At 45.7% G+C, this 26096-nt stretch overlaps 1 protein-coding gene across 2 annotated transcripts in view; it reads left to right on the top strand.

The window, feature by feature from the left end:
- The window catches only part of LOC122554152 (uncharacterized), a 263936-nt gene that overhangs the window by 27344 nt on the left and 210496 nt on the right, over window positions 1–26096 (top strand). For both annotated transcript variants that reach the window (XM_087990428.1, XM_043698725.2), the window contains exon 2: window positions 23083–23207. In XM_087990428.1, coding sequence (XP_087846554.1) covers window positions 23083–23207 — 125 coding nt within the window. The remainder of the gene's footprint in view (window positions 1–23082; window positions 23208–26096) is intronic.

Raw genomic sequence — 26096 nt, 5'->3', positions numbered from 1 at the left:
CCAGCACTTGTCCCATATATCCCTGTAAACCCTTCCTGTTCATATACCCATCCAGATGCCTTTTAAATGTTGTAAATGTACCAGCCTCTACCACTTCCTCTAGCAGCTCATTCCATACGCGCACCAGCCTCTGTGTGAAAAAGTTGCCCCTTAGGTCCCGTTTAGACTTTCCCCTCTCACCCTAGACCTATGCAACCGCTTGCCTTCACACTTATTTTTGTGTCATCCACAAACTTACAATTTGTGACTCCTCAGATCCTGCATCAATACAGCAATTCCTGGACAATATCCAGGCTTGGACTAACAAGTGGCAACAAACATTTGTGCTACACAGTTTCAAGGCAATGGCCATCACTAACAGGAGAGAATCTAACCATTTTCGCTTGTTATTCAACGGGATTACCATCGACTGACAATTGTTGTGAGCCTTTGAACTTTGGCATTCTTGTCTTTGTCTTGATGAGTACAAGTTGAAAGGGTCAGTGATCTCGGAGAAAGTAGGGACTGCAGATGCTGGAGGTCAGAGCTGAGAATGTGGTGCTGGAAAAGCACAGCAGGTCTGGCAGCATCCGAGGGGCAGGAGAATCGACGCTTCGAGCATAAGCCCTTCATCAGGAATCCCGAATTCCTGATAAAGGGCTTATGCCCAAAACGTCGATTCTCCTGCCCCTCGGATGCTGCCAGACCTGCTGTGCTTTTCCAGCACCACACTCTCAGGTTCAGTGATCTGCCTCTCTTATCAGCAATATGCAGTTTTTTTTAACCACCAAATGACTGAATATATAAGAGAGCTGGTAGCTCTCATTGAACCATACCTCAACAAGAAAGGAGAAGATTATACTGGATTTTAATCATATTACTTTGAAAGTGGTGTAAAATTAATTAAGAAATATGAGGTGATCAATACACGTTTCTTTTCAAACCGCACATTGAAGATCAATCATCCATCAATCAATGCATCGTCTGAATTTAAATGCACAAAGTTATGAAACTGTAAAGTCATGTGCAGTAAGAGTCCATTCAGCCCATCTTGACTGTGACAGCTCTACTATACAATTAGTCAGGTTTCCTTGCTCTTTCCCAGAGCCTTGCAAATTTCTCCTTTTCAGTTTTTGTTCAATTCCCTTTCGGGAGTTACGATTTGTTTGTGTTTCCTCCACCCTTTCAGGCAGTACCTTCCAGAAAGTAACAACACACTGAGTAAAAATCAATTCTCCCCAACCTGCCTCTGGCTCTTTTGGCAATTGTCTGCAATCTGTGTCCTCTAGTTACCTCCTGCCAATGGGGAAGTAATAAAAAATCCTTCTATACACTTTATCAAAAGTGTTTATTAAAAAGCTAGAGCAAATGCATTTATTTACAACTCTATTTAAGACTTAATTCAAGTTGTTAGACATCACAACAGGATGTGCATTCATTGTTAGCATGAGTTCTTCTGTGACATGTCATGGGTTTGGTTGGTTCCCACCCCTTGTTCTGGTGACTCTGTTTATTACGGAGGTGCTTGTGCATTGTGGCGTCAAAGATGGTCTTGGCTCATTCTCCAGAGAGAAGAGAAGTATTAAGTTAAGACTAGATCCCATCATAGACAGAAAGAAATCATTGTGTTATTGCTATCAAGTTACTGTGTCAAACAATGAATGGCATGTACTCTGAACTGTATCCCATTTTTAGGTTAAAAGTTCAGAAGTGTAATTGTGATACATGTCTTAATTGGTATATAGTCAACTTGACTCAGTCTAAAGCTATGCTAAATAGTACGGGGGTGATGTGGAGTAGCAGAGATTATTGTCAATGTTGGACTGCTGCCAGTGATAATGTGCAATATTCAGTGGTAACTGCACTTTTAAAATGCCTCAGCGAAGACCAAACCAGGTTAATTTAGGGGCTTTTTTGATATCGTATTGTAGCTTTAGCAGGGTAACTTTGACCAATGATCATGCATTGTTAGCTTAAGGTCACAATCAGTCTTGGTTGATAGCAGCATTTATCATAAGTGTATGTCTATTCAAAGGAAAGGCAACAATACAGACAGAGCTCTTTGATTTACTGCAGATGTCCAAGAGAAGGACCTGTACTAATTTACTGTGAGCATCCTTCCACCTACCAGAAGGTGGACACAGCAGACCTGCCCATTTATGTGGGGTTGGGTGGTGGGTGCTTCACTTCACACACCTTCACAGATTCGCTGTGTAGTCCAATCCTTAACGGTGGCTTCTGCCCCATGCACTACTTGGAGCTCGGAGAAAGTGAGGACTGCGGATGCTGGAGATCAGAGCTGAAAAATGTGTTGCTGGAAAAGCGCAGCAGGTCAGGCAGCATCCAAGGAGCAGGAGAATCGACATTTCGGGCATAAGCCCTTCTCCTTGGATGCTGCCTGACCTGCTGTGCTTTTCCAGCACTACTTGGAGCTGCCAAGTGTCACTGTGGGTCGTGGCTTATTGGTGCTGATGCCCATTATATAAGGCAATGGTCACTAAAGAGTTGATAGTCAAAGCACAGCCAGTCAGGCAGCATCCAAGGAGCAGGAGGGTCGATGTTTCAAGCATAAGCTCTTCATCATGGAGGTGGGGGGAGAATAGACCAAGGGGGCTGAGAGATAAATGGGAGGAGATGTGGGGTTGGGGGGTAGGTAACTGGGAATGCAACAGGTAGATGAAGGTGGGGGTGGGGATGATGGTGATGGGTCGGAGAGGAGGGTGGAGCAGATAGGTAGGAAGTGAGATGGAGAGGTAGGACAGTTCAAGAGGGAGGTGCTGAGTTGGGGAGTTGGAGTTGGGGAAGTGAGGAAACTGGTGAAATCAACATTGATCCCATGTGGTTGGAGGGTCCCAAGACAGAAGATGAGGTGTTCACCCTCTGCCCTCCACTCTGAGCTATCACCATCAACCCCCCCCCCCGACCTTCATCTACTTATTGCATTCCCAGCTACCTTCCCCCAGCCCCATCCTCCCATTTATCTCTTAGCCCCCTTGCCCCTCCCCCCATTCCTGATGAAGAACTTATGCTCGAAACGTCGACTCCTCAGATGCTGCCTGACTGGCTGTGCTTTTCCAGCGCCACACTTTTTCACTCCAATCTCCAGCATCTGCAGTCCTCACTTTCTCCCACAAAATGAACTCAGGGCATGGTTAGGAACATGGGACTGGGATATCATAGCAATTACGGAAACATGGCTCAGGGATGGGCGGGACTGGCAGCTTAATGTTCCAGGATACAAATGCTACAGGAAGGATAGAAAGGGAGGCAAGAGAGGAGGGGGAATGGCATTTTTGATAAGGGATAGCATTACAGCTGTGCTGAGGGAGGATATTCCCAGAAATACATCCAGGGAAGTTATTTGGGTGGAACTGAGAAATAAGAAAGGGATGATCACCTTATTGGGATTGTATTATAGACCCCCCAATAGTCAGAGGGAAATTGAGAAACAAACTTGTAAGGAGATCTCAGCTATCTATAAGAATAATAGGGTAGTTTTGGTAGGGGATTTTAACTTTCCAAACATCGACTGGGACTGCCATAGTGTTAAAGGTTTAGATGGAGAGGAATTTCTTAAGTGTGTACAAGACAATATTCTGATTCAGTATGTGGATGTACCTACGAGAGAAGGTGCAAAACTTGACCTACTCTTGGGAAATAAGGCAGGGCAGGTGACTGACGTGTCACTGGGGGAGCACTTTGGGCCAGCGACCATAATTCTATTTGTTTTAAAATAGTGATAGAAAAGGATAGACCAGATTTGAAAGTTGAAGTCCTAAATTGGAGAAAGGCCAATTATGATGGTATTAGGCAAAAACTTTCGAAAGCTGATTGGAGGCAGATGTTCGCAGGTAAAGGGACGGCTGGAAAATGGGAAGCCTTCAGAAATGAGATAACAAGAATCCAGAGAAAATATATTCCTGTCAGGGTGAAAGGGAAGGCTGGTAGGCATAGGGAATGCTGGATGACTAAAGATATTGAGGGTTTGGTTAAGAAAAAGAAGGAAGCATATGTAATGTATAGACAGGATAGATCGAGTGAATCTTTAGAAGAGTATAAAGGAAGTGGGACTTTACTTAAGAGGGAAATCAGGAGGGCAAAACGGGGACATGAGATAGCTTTGGCAAATAGAATTAAGGAGAATTCAAAGGGTTTTTACAAATATATTAAGGACAAAAGGGTAACTGGGGAGAGAATAGGGCCCCTCAAAGATCAGCAAGGCGGCCTTTGTGTGGAGCCACAGAAAATGGGGGAGATACTAAATTAATATTTTGCATTAGTATTTACTGTGGAAAAGGATATGGAAGATGTGGACTGTAGGGAATAGATGGTGACATCTTGCAAAATGTCCAGATTACAGAGGAGGAAGAGCTGGATGTCTTGAAACGGTTAAAGGTGGATAACTCCCCAGGACCTGATCAGGTGTACCCGAGAACTCTGTGGGAAGCTAGAGAAATGATTGCTGGGCCTCTTGCTGAGATATTTGTATCATCGATAGTCACAGGTGAGGTGCCGGAAGACTGGAGGTTGGCAAACGTGGTGCCACTGTTTAAGAAGGGCGGTAAAGACAAGCCAGGGACCTATAGACCGGTGAACCTGACTTCGGTGGTGGGGAAGTTGTTGGAGGGAATCCTGAGGGACAGGATGAACATGTATTTGGAAAGGCAAGGACTGATTCGGGATAGTCAACATGGCTTTGTGCGTGGGAAATCATGTCTCACAAACTTGATTGAGGTTTTTGGAGAAGTAACAAAGAAGATTGATGAGGGCAGAGTGGTAGATGTGATCTATATGGACTTCAGTAAGGCATTCGACAAGGTTCCCCATGGGAGACTGATCAGCAAGGTTAGATCTCATGGAATACAGGGAGAACTAGCCATTTGGATACAGAACTGGCTCAAAGGTAGAAGACAGAGGGTGGTGGAGGGTTGTTTTTCAAACTGAAGGCCTGTGACCAGTGGAGTGCCACAAGGATCAGTGCTGGGCCCTCTACTTTTTGTCATTTGTATAAATGATTTGGATGCGAGCATAAGAGGTACAGTTAGTAAGCTTGCAGATGACACCAAAATTGGACGTGTAGTGGTCAGCGAAGAGGGTTACCTCAGATTACAACAGGATTTGGACCAGATGGGCCAATGGGCTGAGAAGTGGCAGATGGAGTTTAATTCAGATAAATGCGAGGTGCTGCATTTTGGGAAAGCAAATCTTAGCAGGACTTATACACTTAATGGTAAGGTCCTAGGGAGTGTTGCTGAACAAAGAGACCTTGGAGTAGATAGGATAGTGAAGAAGGCGTTTGGTATTCTTTCCTTTATTGGTCACAGTATTGAGTACAGGAGTTAGGAGGTCATGTTGCGGCTGTATAGGACATTTGTTAGGCAACTGTTGGAATATTACGTGCAATTCTGGTCTCCTTCCTATCGGAAAGATGTTGTGAAACTTGAAAGGGTTCAGAAAAGATTTACAAGGATGTTGCCAGGGTTGGAGGATCTGAGCTATAGGGAGAGGCTGAACAATCTGGGGCTGTTTTCCCTGGAGCGCGGAGACTGAGGGGTGACCTTATAGAGGTTTACAAAATTATGAGGGGCATGGATAGGATAAATACACAAAGTCGGGGAGTCCAGAACTAGAGGACATAGGTTTAGGCTGAGAGGGGAAAGATATAAGAAATCTAAGGGCAACTTTTTCACACAGAGGGTGGTATGTGTATGGAATGAGCTGCCAGAGGAAGAGGTGGAGGCTGGTACAATTGCAACATTTAAGAGGAATTCCGATGGGTATATGAATAGGAAGGGTTTAGAGGGATATGGTCCGGGTGCTGGCAGGTGGGACTAGATTGGGTTGGGATATGTGGTCGGCATGGACGGGTTGGACCGAATGATCTGTTTCCATGCTCTGCATATCTATGACTCTAAAAGAGTTGATGCATGGGCTACAAGTCTGCCCAATCTGATTTATAACACTCGGTAGAACTTGGGGCAGAATATTCTAGCAACATTGCCCAGTCATCATTTGGCTAGATGTCCTGATGTGCCTTCTCTACCTCTTATTGGCATATAATAGTTACTAATGAGTTATTGTAACCTGGACATAGTTACTGAGATACAATAAACTTGATCTTGTCATCAGAGGCTTCATGTGTTTGGCAGCCACTGGAGGTTGCTGCTGGCCTTGGCTTGCTGTTGTATCTGTTTCCCCTTCATTTCTCTCGGTCTTCATTGCACCCTGACCACTGTGAGGATAAACCCTACTGAGGATGGAGCATTGCTCCTCATGACCCTGTGTGGGAATATCCAAAACAGAAAAACAGGCCCTCAGTAATATAAGGTAGTCAGCACTCCTATTATAAACAAGTGACGATTCAGCACACTCCTCTTGCAAATGGGACATGGAGGACACTGACAGTGTGGGCCGTAAAATGCATCAACATAGACCTTTGACATTGGGAGCTTATGCTGATGTATATAGCACAAGCCATGCTGCACGAATATAGTAGGCGACTGTAAGTGCAGTAGGATTCCTGATGCCTTGTTCCTCAGACCTGTATCATCCAAGAATGGCCGTATTATATAAAAGAGCATATATGTACCATTGAGAAGCTCCATGCCATTCTGCAGCCTATGTAATCTTGGGTGGTTCTTGTGAATAATGACCCACAGTTGATACTTTGAACGTTGCCTATGGATCCAATCTGCATCACAGAAATGGCTATGATCAACCTGTAATGACCAATGACATGGTTGTGACCAGGGCTTTTATCCTACACAATTGCATGTGTTTCATAGCCGGAGTTCTCTGATTACAAATGATGAAGGGTCACTGCATGCGAAACATTAACCCTATTCTTCTCTCTTCAGATCCTGCCAGACCTCATCACTTTCTGTACTTATCTTTAATCTCAGCTATGGAAGCACCCGATTAGTGTAATTGCCCCTTGAAGGGCCTAACATTGCCCACAAGTAGACCCAATGTGCTCAAACAATAAAAAAAAAGTTCCTCCACCCACTCGGGGCTGTGCTGGCAGCCCTGTTGCATAATTGTGATCCAGCTGAAGATGGAAGTCCACACAGGTCACTCCTCACAGCTTGAGCTACACATTCCGGGTGATAATCTGGGTGAGTCTCCTACCTCTCCACCCCTCCAAACCATCATGTTGCTTTCTTCCTCCCACTTTCTGTTGACAATGTAAGTTGAAGGTTGGTGACCATCAGTGACACCCTCCTTCCACAGTAACCCATGCTTTCCAATGTACTACTGTCTCCCCCTCTTATTTGTTGAGTTGCCACCACCCCCTTCCATCAGAATTATTGTACTCTTTGCACCCCAGCATATGGCCTCCAATCCCCACAATTGACTTCCCCAACTTCTCTGCAGCAGGCCCCGGTAACCTGCCTTGACTTTGGGGCAGCAAATTGGCTCAGTGGTTAGCACTGCTGCCTCACAATGCCAGGGGCTCAGGTTCAATTCCAGTCTCGAGTGACTGACTGTGAGGAGTTTGCACATTCTCCCCGTGTCTGCGTGGGATTCCTCAGTGTGCTCTGGTTTCCTCTCACAGTCCAGAGATGTGCAGGTTAGGTGATTTGGCCGTACTAAATTGCCTATCGTGTTCAGGGATGTGTAGGTTAGGTGCATTAGTCAGGAGTAAATGTAGAGTAATAAACTCGGTGGGGGGGGAGAAGTGTTTCTGGATGGGTTACTCTTTGGAAAGTCAGTGTGGACTTGTGGGACCAAATAGCCTGTTTCCACACTGTGCAAAAGTGAGGACTGCAGATGCTGGAAACCAGAGTTTAGATCAGAGTGGTGCTGGAAAAGCACAGCAGGTCAGGCAGCATCCGAGGAGCAGGAAAATCGATGTTCCGGGCAAAAGCCCTTCATCAGGATGAAGATTCCTTTCCTGATGAAGGGCTTTTGCCCGAAACATCGATTTTCCTGCTCCTTGGATGCTGCCTGACCTGCTGTGCTTTTCCAGCACCACCCTGTTTCCACGCTGTAAAGATTCTATGATCTTCTGTGACTTAAACTGAACAGACCACCAGAACTATCTGGGGCCTAACTCTGTGTCTGACTTGGAAAGACAACCTTGATGAAATGTGACCAGGTCCCTGACTACTTTATCCCTAATTCCTCTTGGTTACTCAGGCTCTGCCAAACTGATTGTAGCCATACCCCAGACTACAATGGTACCTTTGACCCTAAGTAGCCCAGATGGCTGACTGACCATGTCTAAGCACCTGGACTGAGATCAGACACTATTCTTGACTGTTGGTTGTGGGACCCCTTGACTGACAACAAGCCTCCTTGACTGGACTGGAGTCTACACCTCTTAGGTTTGGAAGCATTACCATATGGTTGAAATGGTTGCAGTGTTTGGATAATCTGCTGGGATAGATGTGGTACTAATGTAGCATGGATGTAATGCATATCAGTCTCTCACCAATCACCGATTAGATTCTGGTCTGGACCAAAATCTTGGGTGGATTATCAGTTTTTTTTTTATGTTGAGAATCTTGTTTTCGTGATCTCACTATATTTTCCCAACTGGATTTCCAATGCCATGTTGTTAAGGGTCAGAAGAAGTTCCAACCGTAGGAAAAAAGGATACCTTTCAGAGAGAGACTGCCCTCATTAGGGAGGGAATCCAGAACTTTGACCCAATGGCACTAAAGGCATAGTGATATATTTCTATGCCAGGATGCTTCTCGGCCTTTTGGCTAAGATCAAGTGTCTGTTCTTATCAGGACGGGGGGTTGAGTTGCGAGTCATCAGAGCTAGTGGAGATCATCGCTGGATCGTGATTGGACATTGGAGGATCGTTTGGTTGTGCTGACCTGCTATTGGTGGATCTTCATGCTGGCTTTGGCCTAACGCCAATTCAGGGACCAGCCAACCTCAGAGCTATGGCCTCAACAGCTGCCCACACCCCGGGCCAGGGCGTTCGCAACACAGCCAGGGTGACTGTCAAGTAGTGGAAGAGTGTACACCAGTCGATCGGACAGTGTTCGTCAAGAAGGTTCTGTTTGAGTGCTGTGGGTTCGCTGCAGTGGACGTGTACTGCCTGCAGGATTTCCCTGGGGCAGGCTACTTTGACGTCACCTTCAGGAGCGTGAAGCAATGCGAGCAGCTCCTGAAGGTTTTCAAGGAAAAGGAAGGGGAGCCACTGTTCTCCATCTTGTCGGCGGTCCCGTTGTGTGTGCTTCCTGCACAGAGGAGTCGGGTTGTTACGATACACATGTACAACCCCTACGTTCCAGCAACTGATGTCCTGAAGTTCCTGAGAAGATATGTGCAGGTTAAGGGACAAAGCACCAATGTGGTTGACCCTTTCGGGATCTGGACCAGCAAACAACAGGGTCAAGGTAACCCTGAGGGTTGATGCCAGCAGGAATATCCTCCACCCACCCTCTAGCATTGCTATCGGAGGGAGCAGAGGGTACCTGACCTATGCAGGGCAGCCGAAAGTGTGCCGAACCTGCGGGAGATCAGGCCACATGGCGGCGGACTGCAAGGTCACGATCTGTCGGAACTGCAAGAAGGAGGGCCACCCGACCAAAGAATGCAAGGAGGAAAAAAACTGCAATCTGTGCAGGGAGGCAGGCCACGTGTACAAGGCCTGCCCAAGACGAGGGGCCGCCACCTACGCGCAGATGGCCAGGGGTGGGCCACAAAAGGACAGCAAGGCACTGCAAACCAGCAAGGGAATAGTTCTGGGGGCACGCAAAAGGAAGGACAGGCTGGAGCAGAGCACAGCTACTGGAGTGAGACAGCTGCTGAGCGAAGCTCCGACAGGACAGGCAGAGGAGGAGGAGGTGGAGAAGGGAAAGAAAGAGGCAGAGGAATGGACCTTGGTGCAAAGCAAGAGGAAGAAAACCCACCCGGCCGCCAAAACCTCCCAGAAAAAGGGGAAAAGGCAGCTGCATGGGGAAGACACGGACAGCTCTTCAGAGGGTGAGGACGGGCGTAAGGAGGGTCGTCACTAAAAGAAGAGGCAGAGCACTGTGGGGAGAAAGGAGGGCAGCACCTGCCAACCAAGAGACGAACCTCCTGAGGCAATGGGAAACTACCCCAGCTACCCCAGAGGGGCAGGACCAGTGGCAATCGGACACTGGTAACCTCACAACTTGTAAAAAAAAGGGGATAAAAATTGCAAGTATTAATGTGCGCAGAATAAAATCTGCTGCGCGATGTGTTTCAATGCTGGCCTTCCTGGCCAATGTCCTGTTCCAGTAGGAGTGTGGGATACCGCTCCTCATCAGTTACAGGAGATGGTCGAGCTTGTGGGCCCATGGGCCATCAGTGTGGTCGGGGGGCAACGATAACCGCTCCTCAGGCCTGGGTATCCTGTTGCGAGGAGGCAACTTCACCATCTCCGAGGTTAAGGAGGTGGTGGGCGGGCGCCTCCTCGTTGCTGATGTTACATACAGAAACTCTCCCCTGAGACTGATTAATGTGTACGCCCCAGCGGGTAAGAGTGAACGGTTGGCCGTCCTGCAGCAGCTTCCACTGCTGCTGGCTACGTCCAGGCCGGTCATTCTGGCCGGAGACTTCAACTGTATCATTGATGCAGATGGACGATCCGACGGGGGGCACAGTAGACTGGACGCCACGTCCAGAGCCCTGATGGAAACGGTCAAAGATGCCAAGCTGTATGACGTCTTCAGCACCCCTGCAGACGGAGCGCAGCGTAGATACACCTGGTCACGGGCAGAGGGGTCTATCCGCTCAAGAATAGATTACCTGTTTGTGTCCCGAACGCTTTCGGTCAGATCCACCGACGTCAAGCCGGTGTTCTTCTCTGACCACTGCCTCCTGCTGGCCGACTGTCACCTACAGGACGAGCAGCGGGCTGGTAAGGGAACGTGGAAACTGAACACTAAGCTGTTGACCCCGGGAAACATCGAGGAACTCAAGAGGGATTATGCAGGTTGGAGAACCACGAAGCCCCTCTTTGAGTCCCCAGCGGACTGGTGGGAAACAGTAAAAGGGAACATCAAGAGGTTCTTCATCCTCAAAGGTGTTCAGGAGGTGAGAGAGAGGCGGGGAAAACTGTCCCAACTCCAGGAAAGTATGCAGAACCTGCTCCTGCTGCAGACGTTGGGGGTTGATGTCACGGAGGACCTCAAGGAGGTGAAGGGCCAGCAAGCCTCGCTCTTTGCCTCGGAGGCCTCCAAGATAATCTTCCGGTCCAGGGTCCGCTCGGTGGAGCAGGACGAGACATGCTCACATTTCTTCTTCCAGAAGGTGCACAAAGAGAGCTCCGTGCTCAGCAGCCTGAAGGAAGAAGATGGCTCGGTAACGTCATCTCAGGCTGACGTCATGAGGATCAGTAAATCCTTCTATGCCGGTCTGTATGACGCGAAGCCGACCGACAGCGCGGCCTCCCAGTCATTCCTGTCCTCTATCACGGAGGTCCTAGACGACGGAACACGAGAGAGGCTGGACCAGCTATCTCTGGATGAGCTGACCAAGGTCCTTGAGTCCTTCGAAAAGAATAAAATCCCGGAAGCGACGGCTTACCGGTCGAGATCTATTCTTCTCTTTGGGACTTGATTGGCCGGGATCTTCTGGAGGTGTATGTCAGTATGCTTCAGGCAGGTACCATGAGTGAATCCATGAGGAAAGGCATCATCACTCTCATCTACAAGCAGACGGGGGAGAGGGAGGAAATTAGAAATTTGAGACCAATCTCACTGTTAAACACAGACTACAAAATCTTGTCAAAGGTCATCATCAACCGGGTCAGGTCTGCTCTGGGGTCGGTGATTCACCCTGACCAATCCTGTGCTGTGCCGGGCAGGAAGATCGCTGAGAGTCTCGCACTCCTCAGGGATACGATCGCCTACGTGCAGGACAGGGGGGTGGACACCTGCCTCATCAGCCTGGACCAGGAGAAAGCCTTTGATAGGATATTGCATACATATATGAGGGATGTCCTCTCCAAAATGGGCTTCAGGGAGGGAATCAGTAATTGGATCAGACTGCTCTACACCAACATTGTCAGTGCAGTCTCAATCAATGGGTGGGAATCAGATAGCTTCCCAGTCAGATCTGGAGTCAGGCAGGGCTGCCCTCTCTCTCCTGCCTTGTTTGTGTGCTGCATAGAGCCATTTGCCGAGTCCATCAGGAAGGATGCGAGCCTGAGAGGGGTGATTATTCCTGGCAGCGGGGGCCTGCAGGTTAAGGCCTCCCTGTACATGGATGACGTCGCCGTTTTCTGCTCGGATCCGCTGTCCGTGCACAGCCTCATGTGCATTTGTGACCAGTTCGAACAGGCCTCGGGGGGCCAAGGTAAACTGAGGCAAGAGCGAGGCCATGCTCTTCGGGAACTGGGCCGACCAATCCTCGATCCCCTTCACCGTCAGGACTGACCACCTGAAGGTGCTGGGTATTTGGTTCGGGGGGGCTGGGGCGTGCGCCAAGACCTGGGAGGAGCGGATCAGGAAGGTGAGACAGAAACTGGGCAGATGGGAGCAACGGTCGCTCTCCATCGCGGGTAAAAACCTGGTCATCAGGTGTGAGGTACTCTCAGTATTGTTATACGTGGCACAGGTCTGGCCTATCCCCAGAACCTATGCTGCCGCAGTCACCCGGGCCATCTTCCACTTCGTGTGGAGATCAAAGATGGACCGGGTCCGAAGAGACACAATGTACAAAGACCGGTGCAATGGGGGAAATGTGTGTGGCTGCATCAAGCTGTGCGTAGATCCCTGGTACGCAAACACCAAGTGTCACTACGTACTGAGGTTCTACCTGTCCCCGATGTTGCGAAGGATGGGCCTGGCCTCGCTGCGAGTAGTTGGACCGTTCCGTACCACCTGTCCTTCGTGGAGAAGTTTATGAAGAAAAACCCTTTGACCACAAGTCCATCAGGAAGTGGTCAGCACGTAGTGTCCTTGAGACCCTTCGGGAAAAGGAGAGGGCGGATCCTGTCGAGGGGTTCCCTGAGCAGACTGTCAAAGCCATTTGGCAGAATGCCTCATCGCCAGAACTTTCCAACAAGCACCAAGACATGGCTTGGCTGGTGGTGAGAAGGGCTCTGCCTGTGAGATCCTTTATGCACGCCCGGACTCTCTGCCGCACCGCACGCTGCCCTCGAAGCGGCTGCAGGGGGGACGAGACTGTCACACACCTCCTTCTGGAATGTGCCTATGCAGAGGAAGTCTAGAGAGGAATGCAGTGGTGTTTGTCGAGGTTCATCCCGAGCAGCGCTGTGACGCGGGACTCCGTGCTCTATGGCCTGTTCCCTGGGATGCACACTGAGACGAACATCAACTCGGTGAAGGACGCTCTCTGGGCGGTCCGAAACCTGTTGATCTTCCAACTGAAGGAGTTGACCCCGACTGAGTGTTGCAGACTGGCACATTCCAAGGTCCAGGACTACGTGTTGAGGGACGCGCTGAAGCTTGGGGCAGCTGCCGCCAAGGCGCGGTGGGGAAAGACCACCGTGTAACATCTGCCTGCCTAAGAAGAGCAGGGGGCCCACGCAGTCATTTGGGCTCTGCTGATGCCTCAGCTCAATGTAATCGCACCAACCTGTAAATAGGAATGATTACTCTGTTTCGATACGCAAAGGAATGGAATGTTTACATATGTATCGCATGTCCAGTTGTATAGATCAAAATATTTATGAATAAAGTATATTTTTGTAACAAAAAAAAATTTCTATGCCAGGATGGTGAGTGGTTTGTATGAGAACTTGGTGTTTCTATGCATCTGCTGCCTTAATGCTTCTAGATAGAAGTAACTGTGGGTTTGGAAGGTGCTGTTTGCGGATCTTTGGTGAATTTCTGAAATGCATCTTGCAGATGGCAGGCACTGCTATGACTGAATCTTGCAAGTACATGTTTGTGGCTGTGGTGCCAATCAACTGGGCTGCTTTGTCCTGGATGGTGTGAAGGTTCTGAGTGTTATTGGAGCTTTACCCTTCCAGGCAAATGGGGAGTATTCCATCACATTCCTGACTTGTGTCTTGTAGACGAGTCAGTGAGGGGTTGGCCAGTAAGATAATCGCTGCAGGTTTCTTAGTCTCTGACCTGCTATTTACTGTGGTAGTGCAGTTGAGTTTCCAGTTAATGGTAACCCCAGGATGTTGGAGTGGGTATTCAGTGATGATCATACCATTGATTGTGGAGGAACACTGGCTAATTTCTGTCTTTTTGTTGGAGATGGTCATTGCGTGGCGCAAGCATTATTTGCCACTTGTGTCAAACCTGTCTATTGTCCAAGTGTTGCTGCATTTGAGTAACGACGGTGTCAATATCTTCCATTGCTTCGGTTAAAAGAGATTAGTCTTCTATTCACCTTAAATCCAGTGGCCAAAGCATTTGGTTATATCCCATTTATGATGTGTGAGATAACATAATGGAATACCTGCCAAATGAAACAAACTCTGAAAATTCTAATGTCACTGCAACTTTTGGCTATACCATTACATTTGTTCCTTTAAAATTAATATTCTCCGTTGAGCAAAAAACTATTTGCCTGGATGATTGGGTTTGCAGCCTTAATTACACTCAATCACATTTTGTATCTTATCCTACTTGACTGCTCTGACATTTTGTTTGTATAAATGTGGATTCCTGTAAAGTATGCAATCCTGATAGATTAATCATATTCTGCGGCGATTGCATCATTAATAAATGGGAAATGGCTTTGAGCGATGGGTTTTAATTCTCCCCAAGTACAATGGGAACTGATATTTCACTGACTAAAGGGAAATAAACCTTTTCTTTCTGATGTTACAATATCAGATGTAACTGCATCAGCTTCCTCTGCAATGTAGCAATAACTGACGCAGTTCTACTTTATTTCCCATTTGCACCAACCCCCCCGCCTCTCTCCAAACTCCTCACCTTGCACCCGGCACTTTGTGGGCCATCCCCTCCAGGCAATGGAGCGGTTTTGAAGTGCAGCCAGTCAGCGCTGGGTGGTGGGGAATGTAGATATCAATTTGTGCGCAGTAAGCTCCCACAAACAGCAATATGGCAATGGGCTGGATCTGATAACAGTGAGCTAACAGCAATTGCCACAGATCTCAAAGAAGAATGCTTACAATGGTCATGTGTTCTTTCTCTGTGACAATAATTTACTCTTTTCCAGTCTCATTCTGAGGAAGGATCACTAGACCTGAAACGCTAACTCTGCTTTCTTTCCACAAATGCCGCCAGACCTGCTGAGCTTTTCCAGCAATTTCTGTTTTTTGATTCCTCTTTTCCATTGTCGGCTTATTTCTGGTGAAATGTCAATAGAATTTCCAGTTGTCCACCAATATGTTGGATTGCACAGGAGATGGAAAAATGAAATAGACCATTCAGACCAACTGGCCCATTCCTGATCCTGGGTTTGTGCACCATTTAACCAACTACTTCCTCATCTAGTCTCTTTCAGTATAGCCACCCTTTCAATTCAGCCAATATGTGGCAAAATGTGAAAAAGTCTATTTTTGAAAGCAAAATTTAAAATAGGCTTATTATCTGAGAAAGCAAAGCTCTGGAATGCAGTGGGATCTGAGTATTCAAATGCATGGATCATAAAAGCTACAGCAAATGCTTACGAAAGGTGGTAATATGTTAGTGCTTATTGCTAGGTGAATTAAATATCGAAACAAAATCATAGAATCCCCACAGTACAGAAAGGGCCACTTGGCACACTGAGCCTACACCAACCCTCCAAAGAGCATCTTGCCCAGATCCAACCTCTCACCCTAATCCCACAGTTACTATGATTATTCTACCAAGCCTGTCCATCCCTGGACACTGTGGGGAAATTTAGCAGAGTCAATCCAGCTAATGTGCCCATCTTTGGGATGTGGGAAGAAACCGGAGCACCCAAGTGGAAACCCACACAAATATGAGGCAAACATACAAATCTCACACAGACAGTTGCCCAAGGCTGGAATCGAACCCAGGTCCCTGGCACTGTGAGGCAGCAGTGCTAACCACTGTGCCAGCATGCCATCAAGCAAAGTTCTACTTCACTTTAACATGATATTGGTGATATCACAACTGGTGTATTGTGTATGTATTTGCCTCCTTATTTAGGGAAGAAGTGAAGTACGTGAGAAGTAGTTCAGAAAGGATTAACCAGGCTAGTTTCTAGAATGGGCAGGTTGTCTCATCAGGAAAGGTTGGACAAACTAAGCTTGTTTCTGCTGGTGTTTAGAAAAGTAAGTGGCAATTTGATTGAAATCTATAAGGTCCAGAAGGATCTCAATAGGTGGATGTGGAGATGATATCTCCTCTTGTGATAATATCACCGGACTAGTCACCTAGAACCCCAGTCTTAAATTCTGGGAGCATGGATTCAAATACCAGTAGTATATGGTGAAATTTGAATTCAATAAACGTCTGAGTTTAAAAGCCAACCTAATGATAAAATATCATAAAACCCAAATGGTTTACTAGTGTCTTTGAGGGAAGGAAATCATCTACTCTTACCAGCTCTATATGTGACTCCAGACCAGATAATAGTATAAACCACTCAGTTCAAGGGCAGTTATGTTTGTCAACAAATTCTGGCCGTTTTGCTGATGCTCACATGCAGAATTAATTAAGTAGGTGGTAGAAGCAGTGTAATTAAACCTTTTTAACTTAAAGGTGGATAGATCCTTCATAAGCAAGGGAGTAAAAGGATATCAGGACTAGATACGATTGCAGAGTAACCAAATCAGCCAAAATGCTGTGGAATTATAGAGTAGGTCAAGGAGCCAATTAGTCTCCTTAAGCTTCTAATTTGTATGTGTGAATGTTCTTCCCTATATTCTCTCTGAATCCTCTCTCTCAAAAACTTTTAAACTTCAAAGCTGTCAATTAGGTCACCCCTCAGCCTTCTCTGTGCATCCTTTCCTCAAACAGTGTGGGCTCCCAATCACACTGAAGTATTCTCACAAAGCACAAGACACTTCCAGGAGGCAGTGGCCTTGTAGTATTACTGCTGGACTGTGAATCCAGAATGTTCTGGGGACCCAACTTTGTATCCTGCCATGGCACATGGTGGAATTTGAATTCAATGAAAATCTGGAATTATGAATCTAACTTTGACTATAAATTGATTGTCAGGAAAAACCCACCTGGTTCATGAATGTCCTTACTTGGTATGGCCTACATGTAACTCCAGACCAACAACAATTTGGTTGACTCTTAACTGCTATCTGTGCAACTATGGATGTGCAATAAACGCTGGTTTATCAAGCAACTCCCCCATCACCTAAATGAATAAACAAGGCATACATGCCACTAGATCCTGTCACAATTTAATCTTTAGTATGATTGGGGCATGCACATGGGTAGAAGTTAAACTATCCAACAAACTTTTTCTAAAAAAAATGGAATTTCTTATCGTGGAGAATTACGACAACTAACTATCTTCTTTCAGGGCTAGAGAGGCAATCCATGGGTAATTATTCACAAAGTCCCATCTAAATTACATGGCTATCTTGAAGTCTGCCCCACATTTCTCTTGCAAACTGTTTCCTTTCAGGTGCCACATGCATTCAGCCATACAAACAAACTAAAAGATACTGCATGTTGAATAAAGTCTATACCAAAGCAATTAGAGGGACTATTGACCACAATCCCAGGAGGACATTAAAAACCTTATGATACTTCATCCAGCCAGGTGTGCAAAGTTTTTTTATTGTGAGACTGATTGCAGGAGAAAGATGTGGTGCTGGAAAAACACAGCAGGCGAGGCAGCATCCGAGGAGCAGGAGAATCGGTGTTTCGGGCATAAGCCCTTCTTCAGAACCTCGATTCTCCTGCTTCTCAGATGCTGCCTGGCCTGCTATGTTTTTCCAACACCACATTTTTCAAATCTGGTACTCCAGCATCTGCAGTCCTCACTTTCTCCTGATTGCAGGAGAAGACTAACTTCACATCAATTGTATGATCTCCATTTGTTTATGGGCTGGGAGGACATCATAGCACACCTTTAAGGGAAACATTATATCACTGACAATAACTTATCCAAACTTATGTGAACTCTAGAAGTTGCTGTCATCTTTAGAAGAGTAGTGGTAGCAAATGCTGACAGTTTAACCTTGTGACAGCCGCAACATCCAGTCCATTGTCAAGATAATCTGTTTTTTTATAAAGCAGTGGTGACTTGCTGTGGATACATATCCGGCTTGAGTTTGAACAGTGCCAAGTGGGATCCTTTACATCCCTCTGATGCAGTGAGATCATGTCTGGGTTGTTGACAGAATGTATTCCACACCCATGTCAGTGAACACTAAAACCTTTATTCAACATACGCAGTGAAACCTTGATGAATCACATTTGAGTAGTCCAAAACTCTGCTTGTAGAAAAAAATGTCAGCTATTCCCACCACAAAATAGAAAATCCAATGGGAGGATGTCTATAATATTTCAACATTCCTGATTGGTAAATTGAGAATAGCCTAATGCATGCATGGTTGGTCATACAATTGCATGAATCAATTGGACAGAAAGTAGACTATGCAAGATCATAAAAAGTAAGAACAGGAGTTTCTATTCAATAGGAATATGGCTGATTCTGACCTTCCTCAGGTTCACTTTCTTGACATTTCCCTGTAACCCTTGATTTTCCCGGCTGATCAAGACCCTAATTACCTTAGCCTTAAATATACACACAAACTCTTGCCCCACAGTGTGAAATCACAGAGAAGCCGTTAATCGTCACTGCAATCTCTCTGTGGGAGACGTTCAAACCCTGAAAGTGGGGCTAAAAGCTGTGGGGGAAGTTAGAAAAGGCTGTCAATTGGAAACAAAGTGAGAGTGAAAGGAGGTGTGAGGTGGAAAGTGGTCTTTGCTGAGGACCGTGAGATTGCATCATTGAGTTTGTCAACAAAATCTGGATAGACCGCTAGCATTTTTCAGATGTGCACGAAGAAAGTGGATAAAATGTATCAATAGAAGAAAAGGAAGATTATTATTATCATTATAAGCAACTGCTCCCTGCAGCCCAACAGTGCTGGGATCTGAGCATCAAGCTAATAGTTCTATCTTTGAATACCACAGTCAAGCACAAGCCTATTGTGGATCAAGGGGGTGATTAGCAACCAGAAAACCAACTACCGACAGCAGCTGATCTCTCAAGTTACCGAGGCCACTGGTAAGCTGCGGGAGTTCAACTTAACCATCCTACAGGCCCACATTTATGATGAAGAAGGTGTGAAGACTACAGGATATTCAATTCAACATTGGAAGATAGTGACAGAAAATACAATCGCCCATTGCCTCTATCTCTCTGGGTTCAAAAACTTGCCTGTGATTTCCCTTTCTGTGGGGGCAGAGTTTGTGTGTATATTTATATGTGATATGTCTCTATATGAGATAGATACCTGATCAGTCAGGGGATTAAGGGTTTTGACTGCACAAGATGCTGAGAATGGGCAGGATTAATGTGAGGCCAATCACCATAACTGTGGCCCATTTCACTCATTCATGTGAAGCTGGCAAGGAGATTCTAGTAGAAACAACCATGGAAACACCTTGACACTGAGCTGGATGACACCTTACACTGTTCATCAGAACAGACAGATGAAGCAATTATAGGTGCAATACCTGGTGACTCTATGGAGCTTGATGAATGCGCACCCAATCTCCCACCTATTGCCTGAACTGAAGACACACACAGCGCTGCTCCAGGATTTCACACTGTGGCATCAAAACATGAGCAATGTCTTTGACTGCCCTGACAACATGGTGAACTGCACCTCCACCCATCTGAAGACAGCTCGCCAAGCAGAGGAAGATTATTGTGTTTCTCCAGCACTAAATCTCAAAACATTTCAATGTCTTTTACTGTGTGCAGGTTCAGAACATTGTGAGGTGTGAACAAATTGAAAAATTGACATTTATCATGTTTTTACTAAATCATCGTGTTTAATCTTTATTTACATCGAACATGTTTGGAGGCAAGTCATGTGATATAGGGACTTTTTCAGCTCCCTTGAAGCTCCACTTAAATGATAAAAAGTTGAGGGCCCTGCAGGAACCTTGTCGCATCCACGTGTTATATCCTGCCAATCAAAGAGAGTTGATGCATACTCTCTGTTTTCTGCCAACCAGGCAATCTTCTATCTGTGCTAATATGTAACACACCCCATCCCATGAACTTTTATTTTCCACAATGACCTTGGATATGGCACCCCATCCAATGCCTTCAGGAAATCCACGTACAGTACGTCGACAGACTCCCTTTAATCCACAACAGATGTTCCTCCTTCAAGAACCTCCAATAAATTGGTTAAACATGATTTCCCTTTGTCAAAACATGCTGACCCATCACAATTACCATGTGTTTTCCAAAGTATGCAGATATATTCTTCCTAATGATTGATTCTAACAGTGTCTCTGTGACAGATGTCAGGCTAACTGATCTATAGTTTCCTGCTTCTTGCCTCCCTCCCATCTTGAGTAATGCCAGGGGCAGGTTATGGAATCAGTCAAGTGCCCCCTGGAGGGGCTTGGAGAGTCCTACAAATGAGTTGAATTATTCGTACCTCCCAGGGCCACAAAAAAAGGACCTAGAAACTATCCTGACTGATCCTTTGGCCTCCTCTGCCTAATCCTTTAAGGATGTGGCTATAACATTGCTCCATGTGACAATCACATGGACAGAGTATGCACACTCGCATCCTTTACAGTGTTATACCAAGCAATTTCCAACACATAGAAATATCTCCCAAGTATAGCCAAGAAAGTAATTTGGCAGATGGTTAATAACACAAACATGCTCAGCCTCCATCTTGTGATACATAAAGATACTGTTTTCATCTTCAGATTTTAAATCGTCACAATCAGATGTGGTAGGGAAAAGAGAGGCTGAATTACATGGAAATCCTACAGCCATTCGGCCCATCATAGATCAAGTCCACACCAATTCTCTGAAGAGCATCCTACCCAGCTCCACCCCTCTCCCTCTAAAACTGCCTTTCCCATGGCTAATCGATTCAACCTACACATCCCTGAACACCATGGACAATTTAGCATGGCAATTCACCTAATCTGCACATCTTTAAAACTGCTGGAGGAAACCACACAGACACAGGGAGAATGTGCAAATTCTACAGAGACAGTTGCCAAAGGCTAAAGTAGAACCCTGGTCCCTGGCACTGTGAGGTAGCAGTGCTAACCACTGAGCCACAATGTTGCTGTATTGCCCCTAACTAACTTCCAGGGATGATCATCCATAATGCAGCATAAGCCACAAGAGTCCACACACATCTCTCATTATTTCAGGGAGGGCCAGTTTATTTTCAATTAATGAACCTATCTCAAAGTTTGTGAGAAGATTTGTAGCTCGGGTGCTAGTTGTTGTGGTTCTGTTCGCCGAGCTGGGAATTTGTGTTGCAGACATTTCGTCCCCTGTCTCGGTGACATCCTCAGTGCTTGGGAGCCTCCTGTGAAGCGCTTTTGTGATCTTTCCTCCGGCATTTCCTCCGGCAGATTCAAACCACTACAAATGCTGGAGGAAAGATCAGAAGCACTTCACAGGAGGCACCCAAGCACTGAGGATGTCACCTAGACAGGGGACGAAACATCTGCAACACAAATTCCCAGCTCGGCGAACAGAACCACAACAATGAATCTATCTGCATGACTTCCATCTAATTGAGCAAGTGACCAATATATATGAAAAATATATCATAAACACATGATCTTCCAGTGATTATCATACATTTCACATACACTGTACATGCGAGAGACATGTTCAAAGTTGATAAATCTTGTAAAAGGGTCTGTTATTAATTGCTCTGTTTTTCTCAAAAGATGACTTGTTATTCAGCGAGCTTCATTGTGTATGCACTCTGTATTTTTATTTTTGTGTTCATCTAAAGTGTAGGTCAAAATGAGAAAGCATTGTTTTAAAACCAGTGGCTTGGAAGGACTGTTACACATTTTGAAGAGCAAGTAACCTGACACTTACGGCCAGCATTGTATGAACAGCTGTTTGAACAAGCAAGAATTGAAGGGTTTGCAGACGAACTAGAGCCTCAAGGTTCTGTATACAGATGCAGTTGGGTGGCAACAAGAAGTTAGTTGGTCTATGGACTAGTGACTACTTATCAATGACAGAAGCCTTTTGTCTGCCAACAACCCTGTGACTAATTTTCAGGTAATTGAGCAGCTTGAGGCTGGGAAGAAGACTCAGGGAGAAGTGATTTGATCCACACCAACTGGAAAGCTTTCTATCTATTCTCTGTAGTCAAAACCCCATTTTAACCCTGAAGAAAACCAGTTCATCTTTTCTTCAGCGATTGATGTAGCTGTGAGTTTGAGTTGATCAGATAAAGACCTGAGTAGTTTATGCCAATAATCCACACTAATGTAATTTGTAATTTCTCCTAAAAATTAAAATGCCTGGGTTTCACTTTTTTAACCTTTTTTAATAAAGTGATGGACAAAGTTTCTGCATAATTGGCAAAAGCACGAGAAGAAAGTGAGGATGGCCGATCCTGAAGATCACAGTTGAAAAGTGTGTGCTGGAAAAACACAACAGGTCAGGCAGCATTTGAGGAACAGGAAAATCGGCGTTTCAAGCATATGCCCTTCGTCAGGACTGTGAACTACAAGAAGACAAGAAGCCTTTGTGTATGCAGAGAGCTGGGCTCACTGGTTAGCACTCTGCCTTATAGTCCCAAAGACCTGGGTTTGATTCCATCCTTGGGTGACTGTCTGTGTGGAGTTTGCGCATTCTCCCCATGTCCGTGTAGATTTCCATTGGGTGCTCTGTTTTCCTTCCAAAATCCAAAGATTTTGGGTGGATTGGCCATGTTGAATTTTCCACAGTGTCCAGGGATGTGCAATTTAGGTGGATTAGCTATGGGAAATGCAGGATTATAGGGATAGGGTAGGGAGGTAGGTCCCTATTCAGAGGGACGGTGTGGATTCAATGGGCTGAATTGTCTGCTTCCACACCTTAGAGATTCTATGATTCTACAGAATCCCATTTGTACTTTCCATCAACCTAGGTCTGAAAATGGGGTAAATTGGGAAATTTTGTGTAATTATCTTTAACTTTTTTGTCACAGCTCTGTGAACAGTGGGGCTTGTGTGCTATCTCAGTGAGGATGCTTTCTCCTTATAGCTTTGTTTAATATGTTTTTTTTTTCAATTTCAGATGATGCTCCTGAATGCTTCATCTGTAGGGAACTGGAGGTGTCAGATTGTGATTCCTTGTTGCAGTACTGCGACTGCAAGAGTTTAGTCGCTCATCACAAGTGTTTGCTGACGTGGATACAAAAGGTAACGGAGCTCTGTGATAGTGCACTCAGACCTATTTATTGGTTACCAAAACAAGCTTTGAATTACACCGAAGACAGTGGCAATGAAAAATTCCCTGTTGTCTGAAACAAGTTTAGAAATAAAGAAAATAGTATTGCTTTCCAGTTTGGAATTTTGCAGCATTGACTGACGTGTGCACCACTTTGCTATTCTGAGTTTCCAAGCAGCAGTATATTTTGAGTAATTCAATAGCAAATCTCACTTCCATTGTGTAATAGTTCCTTTCAGGCCTTTCGCAAGATGTTTGGAAGAACTGCACACACTCCTGATGCTGGCCTATTGCCATCCCCAATTTTCATTCTGCCACCTTTGGAAGTATACATCCAGCTGCCGCATCTAAATGGTTGTATGTCCCACCCTAATATATTCCACCTCTTTACTCCTCTTTCCTCCCTTGAGATTCACCTTAACACTGACCTGTCTAACCAAACTCTCAGTCACCTATCCTAATTTTGTCTTCTGTGGCATTGTTTCAAATTTGGTTTGAACGCACTGCTATGCGGAAGCTAGGAACACTTTCCTACATTAACAGTTCTATGGAAATGTGAGTTGTTCTCATGTCTATCCCAAGAATTCCAGTGTTTCCACACTGTGGCCAAAACACTCCCTTTATTCATTCTGAGAACATTGGGATTGATAGCAAGGTCAGCAATTATTATCCATCCCTGGTTATGTTTCAGAATGTGGTGATGGCCCCCTTTTTGAATGTAGCTGTTGATGAGGGGAAGTGATGTTTCAGGCTGTTGACTCCAACCATGAAGAAATGAACCAAGTTGCACTGCTGGTCTTCCCATGCATCATTCCGCCTCCCCATCCCCACCTTCTATAATTATTTCCTTAGGCCATACAGAAGCAGAAGCCGATGGAAATGCCAAGAGAGCAGGACTGAGGTTAAACCTCAGTTCGCTTTTACTAAGTATGAGGCTCATGTCCCATTGAACACAATAATTAAAGCTGATTATCTGAGTGGGTGCAGCACTGTTGAAGATGCAGTCTTTCGGATGTGGTGTTAAACTGAGGCCTGTTTACCTGTCCAATGGATATAAAAGATTTCATTACACTATCTCAAAGCTGAGCTAGAGAATTATCCTGGGTGTAAGCACAGAGAATGCTGGAGAAACTCAGCAGGTCTGACAGCATCTGTGGAGAAAGAAACAGAGTTAACCCCTCGACTGCAGTATGACTCTTCTTCAGAACTGGATGCATTTGAGAGAGAGAGAGAGAGACTCCCTGCTGCTGAACTTGAACATCCAAAGAAGGCTGACTGTGCGAGGTTGAGGAGCTCATCACTGTCAGGAAATATTGGCTTTTGAGATGATAGGTCAATCCGAAGCCCCGTTTGTCTATCCTTGTGTTTTGTTTATGACCTTGACAATCCCATGACACAGTTTACAGAATGGAGAAAGTGAGTCTGCAGATGCTGGAGATCAGAGATGGAAATGTGTTGCTGGAAAAGCGCAGCAGGTCAGGCAGCATCTAGGGAACAGGAGAATCGACGTTTCGGGCATTAGCCCTTCTTCAGGAAGTTTACAGAATGGCAACAAATTCTTCTGATTGCTCAGGCATTCTTACCTCAAACAGCACCACCACATTTGAGGAAAAAAAATTAGCTGGGCATTAGCCTCATTGATATCTGTGGGCTCTTACTATGCTCAAGCTGTCTGTTATATTTGCCCATAAAACAGCGAGTAAGATTCCACACAATTCATATTTAATTGAATTTGCCAGCATTTCTTGTGAAAAGTGAATAAATAGGAAGACCTGCATTTGTGCCCCAATGGGGCACTTTTGCGATGTAGTCACTGTTGTAGGAAATATGTCGGCCAACCTGTGCACAGCAAGCTCCCAGAATTGGGGCAACATGATCATGAGCAAAACTAGGGTTAAAGTATTGGCCATCTGGTGAATGCGCTGCCTTTCTTTGATAGCAACCTGGGATTATGCAAAAGACAATGTAAATGCAAGAATTTAGCAGTCCATCAAATTCCTTGGTGATTTCCTGCATGTTTTGTGCCTTCTCAGGATGCTTTCAAAGATGCTTTCTGCTCCTTCTTTCCAGAGACTTTGCGTAAAAAAGCAGCATTGAATTTGTCAGGTGTGATTGACCTTACTTTGGTTCATTCTTTTACAAACAAAGCAAGTGACGTTGTGATGAATGCATGCAGCATTTCAGTGAGCCTTTGGTTGCACAGTGCCACTTGTGTCGCACCACAGGTTTCACACCCTCGGCTGCCGTGTAGTCAAAGGCAGCAGCCGAGGATTATCTCAGCAAATTTATTTTAAAAAGCTGCAATGATTATTGTGTAATAGCTGCCGAAAGCAACATCTTTTCCGTTTTTTTATTCTGATGTTTGTGTGTGTCTCATCGTAGAGTCGCTGGAGTGCAGAGAGAGGCCATTTGGCCCATTGAGTATTTGCCAAATGGCATCCTACCCAGATTCACCTCCCTACCCCGATCCCATAACCCCGCATTTCCCATGGCCAATCCACCTAACCTGCACTTTCCTGGAATCTATGGGTGCATTTGTGGGCGGCACGGTGGCACAGTGGTTAGCACTGCTGCCTCACAGCGCCAGAGACCCGGGTTCAATTCCCGACTCAGGCGACTGACTGTGTGGAGTTTGCACATTCTCCCCGTGTCTGCGTGGGTTTCCTCTGGGTGCTCCGGTTTCCTCCCACAGTCCAAAGATGTGCAGGTCAGGTGAATTGGCCATGCTAAATTGCCCATAGTGTTAGGTTAAAGGGGTAAGTATAGGGGTCTGGGTGGGTTGCGCTTCAGCGGGTCGGTGTGGACTTGTTGGGCCGAAGGGCCTGTTTCCACACTGTAAGTAATCTAATCTAATTTTGGCA

The sequence above is a fragment of the Chiloscyllium plagiosum genome, unplaced genomic scaffold, assembly GCF_037043375.1.
Source record: "Chiloscyllium plagiosum isolate Xiang-an unplaced genomic scaffold, Cpla_swu_hap1 HiC_scaffold_9, whole genome shotgun sequence".
Taxonomy (NCBI): Eukaryota; Metazoa; Chordata; class Chondrichthyes; order Orectolobiformes; family Hemiscylliidae; genus Chiloscyllium; species Chiloscyllium plagiosum.
This window is presented reverse-complemented; position numbering and strand designations above follow the sequence as displayed.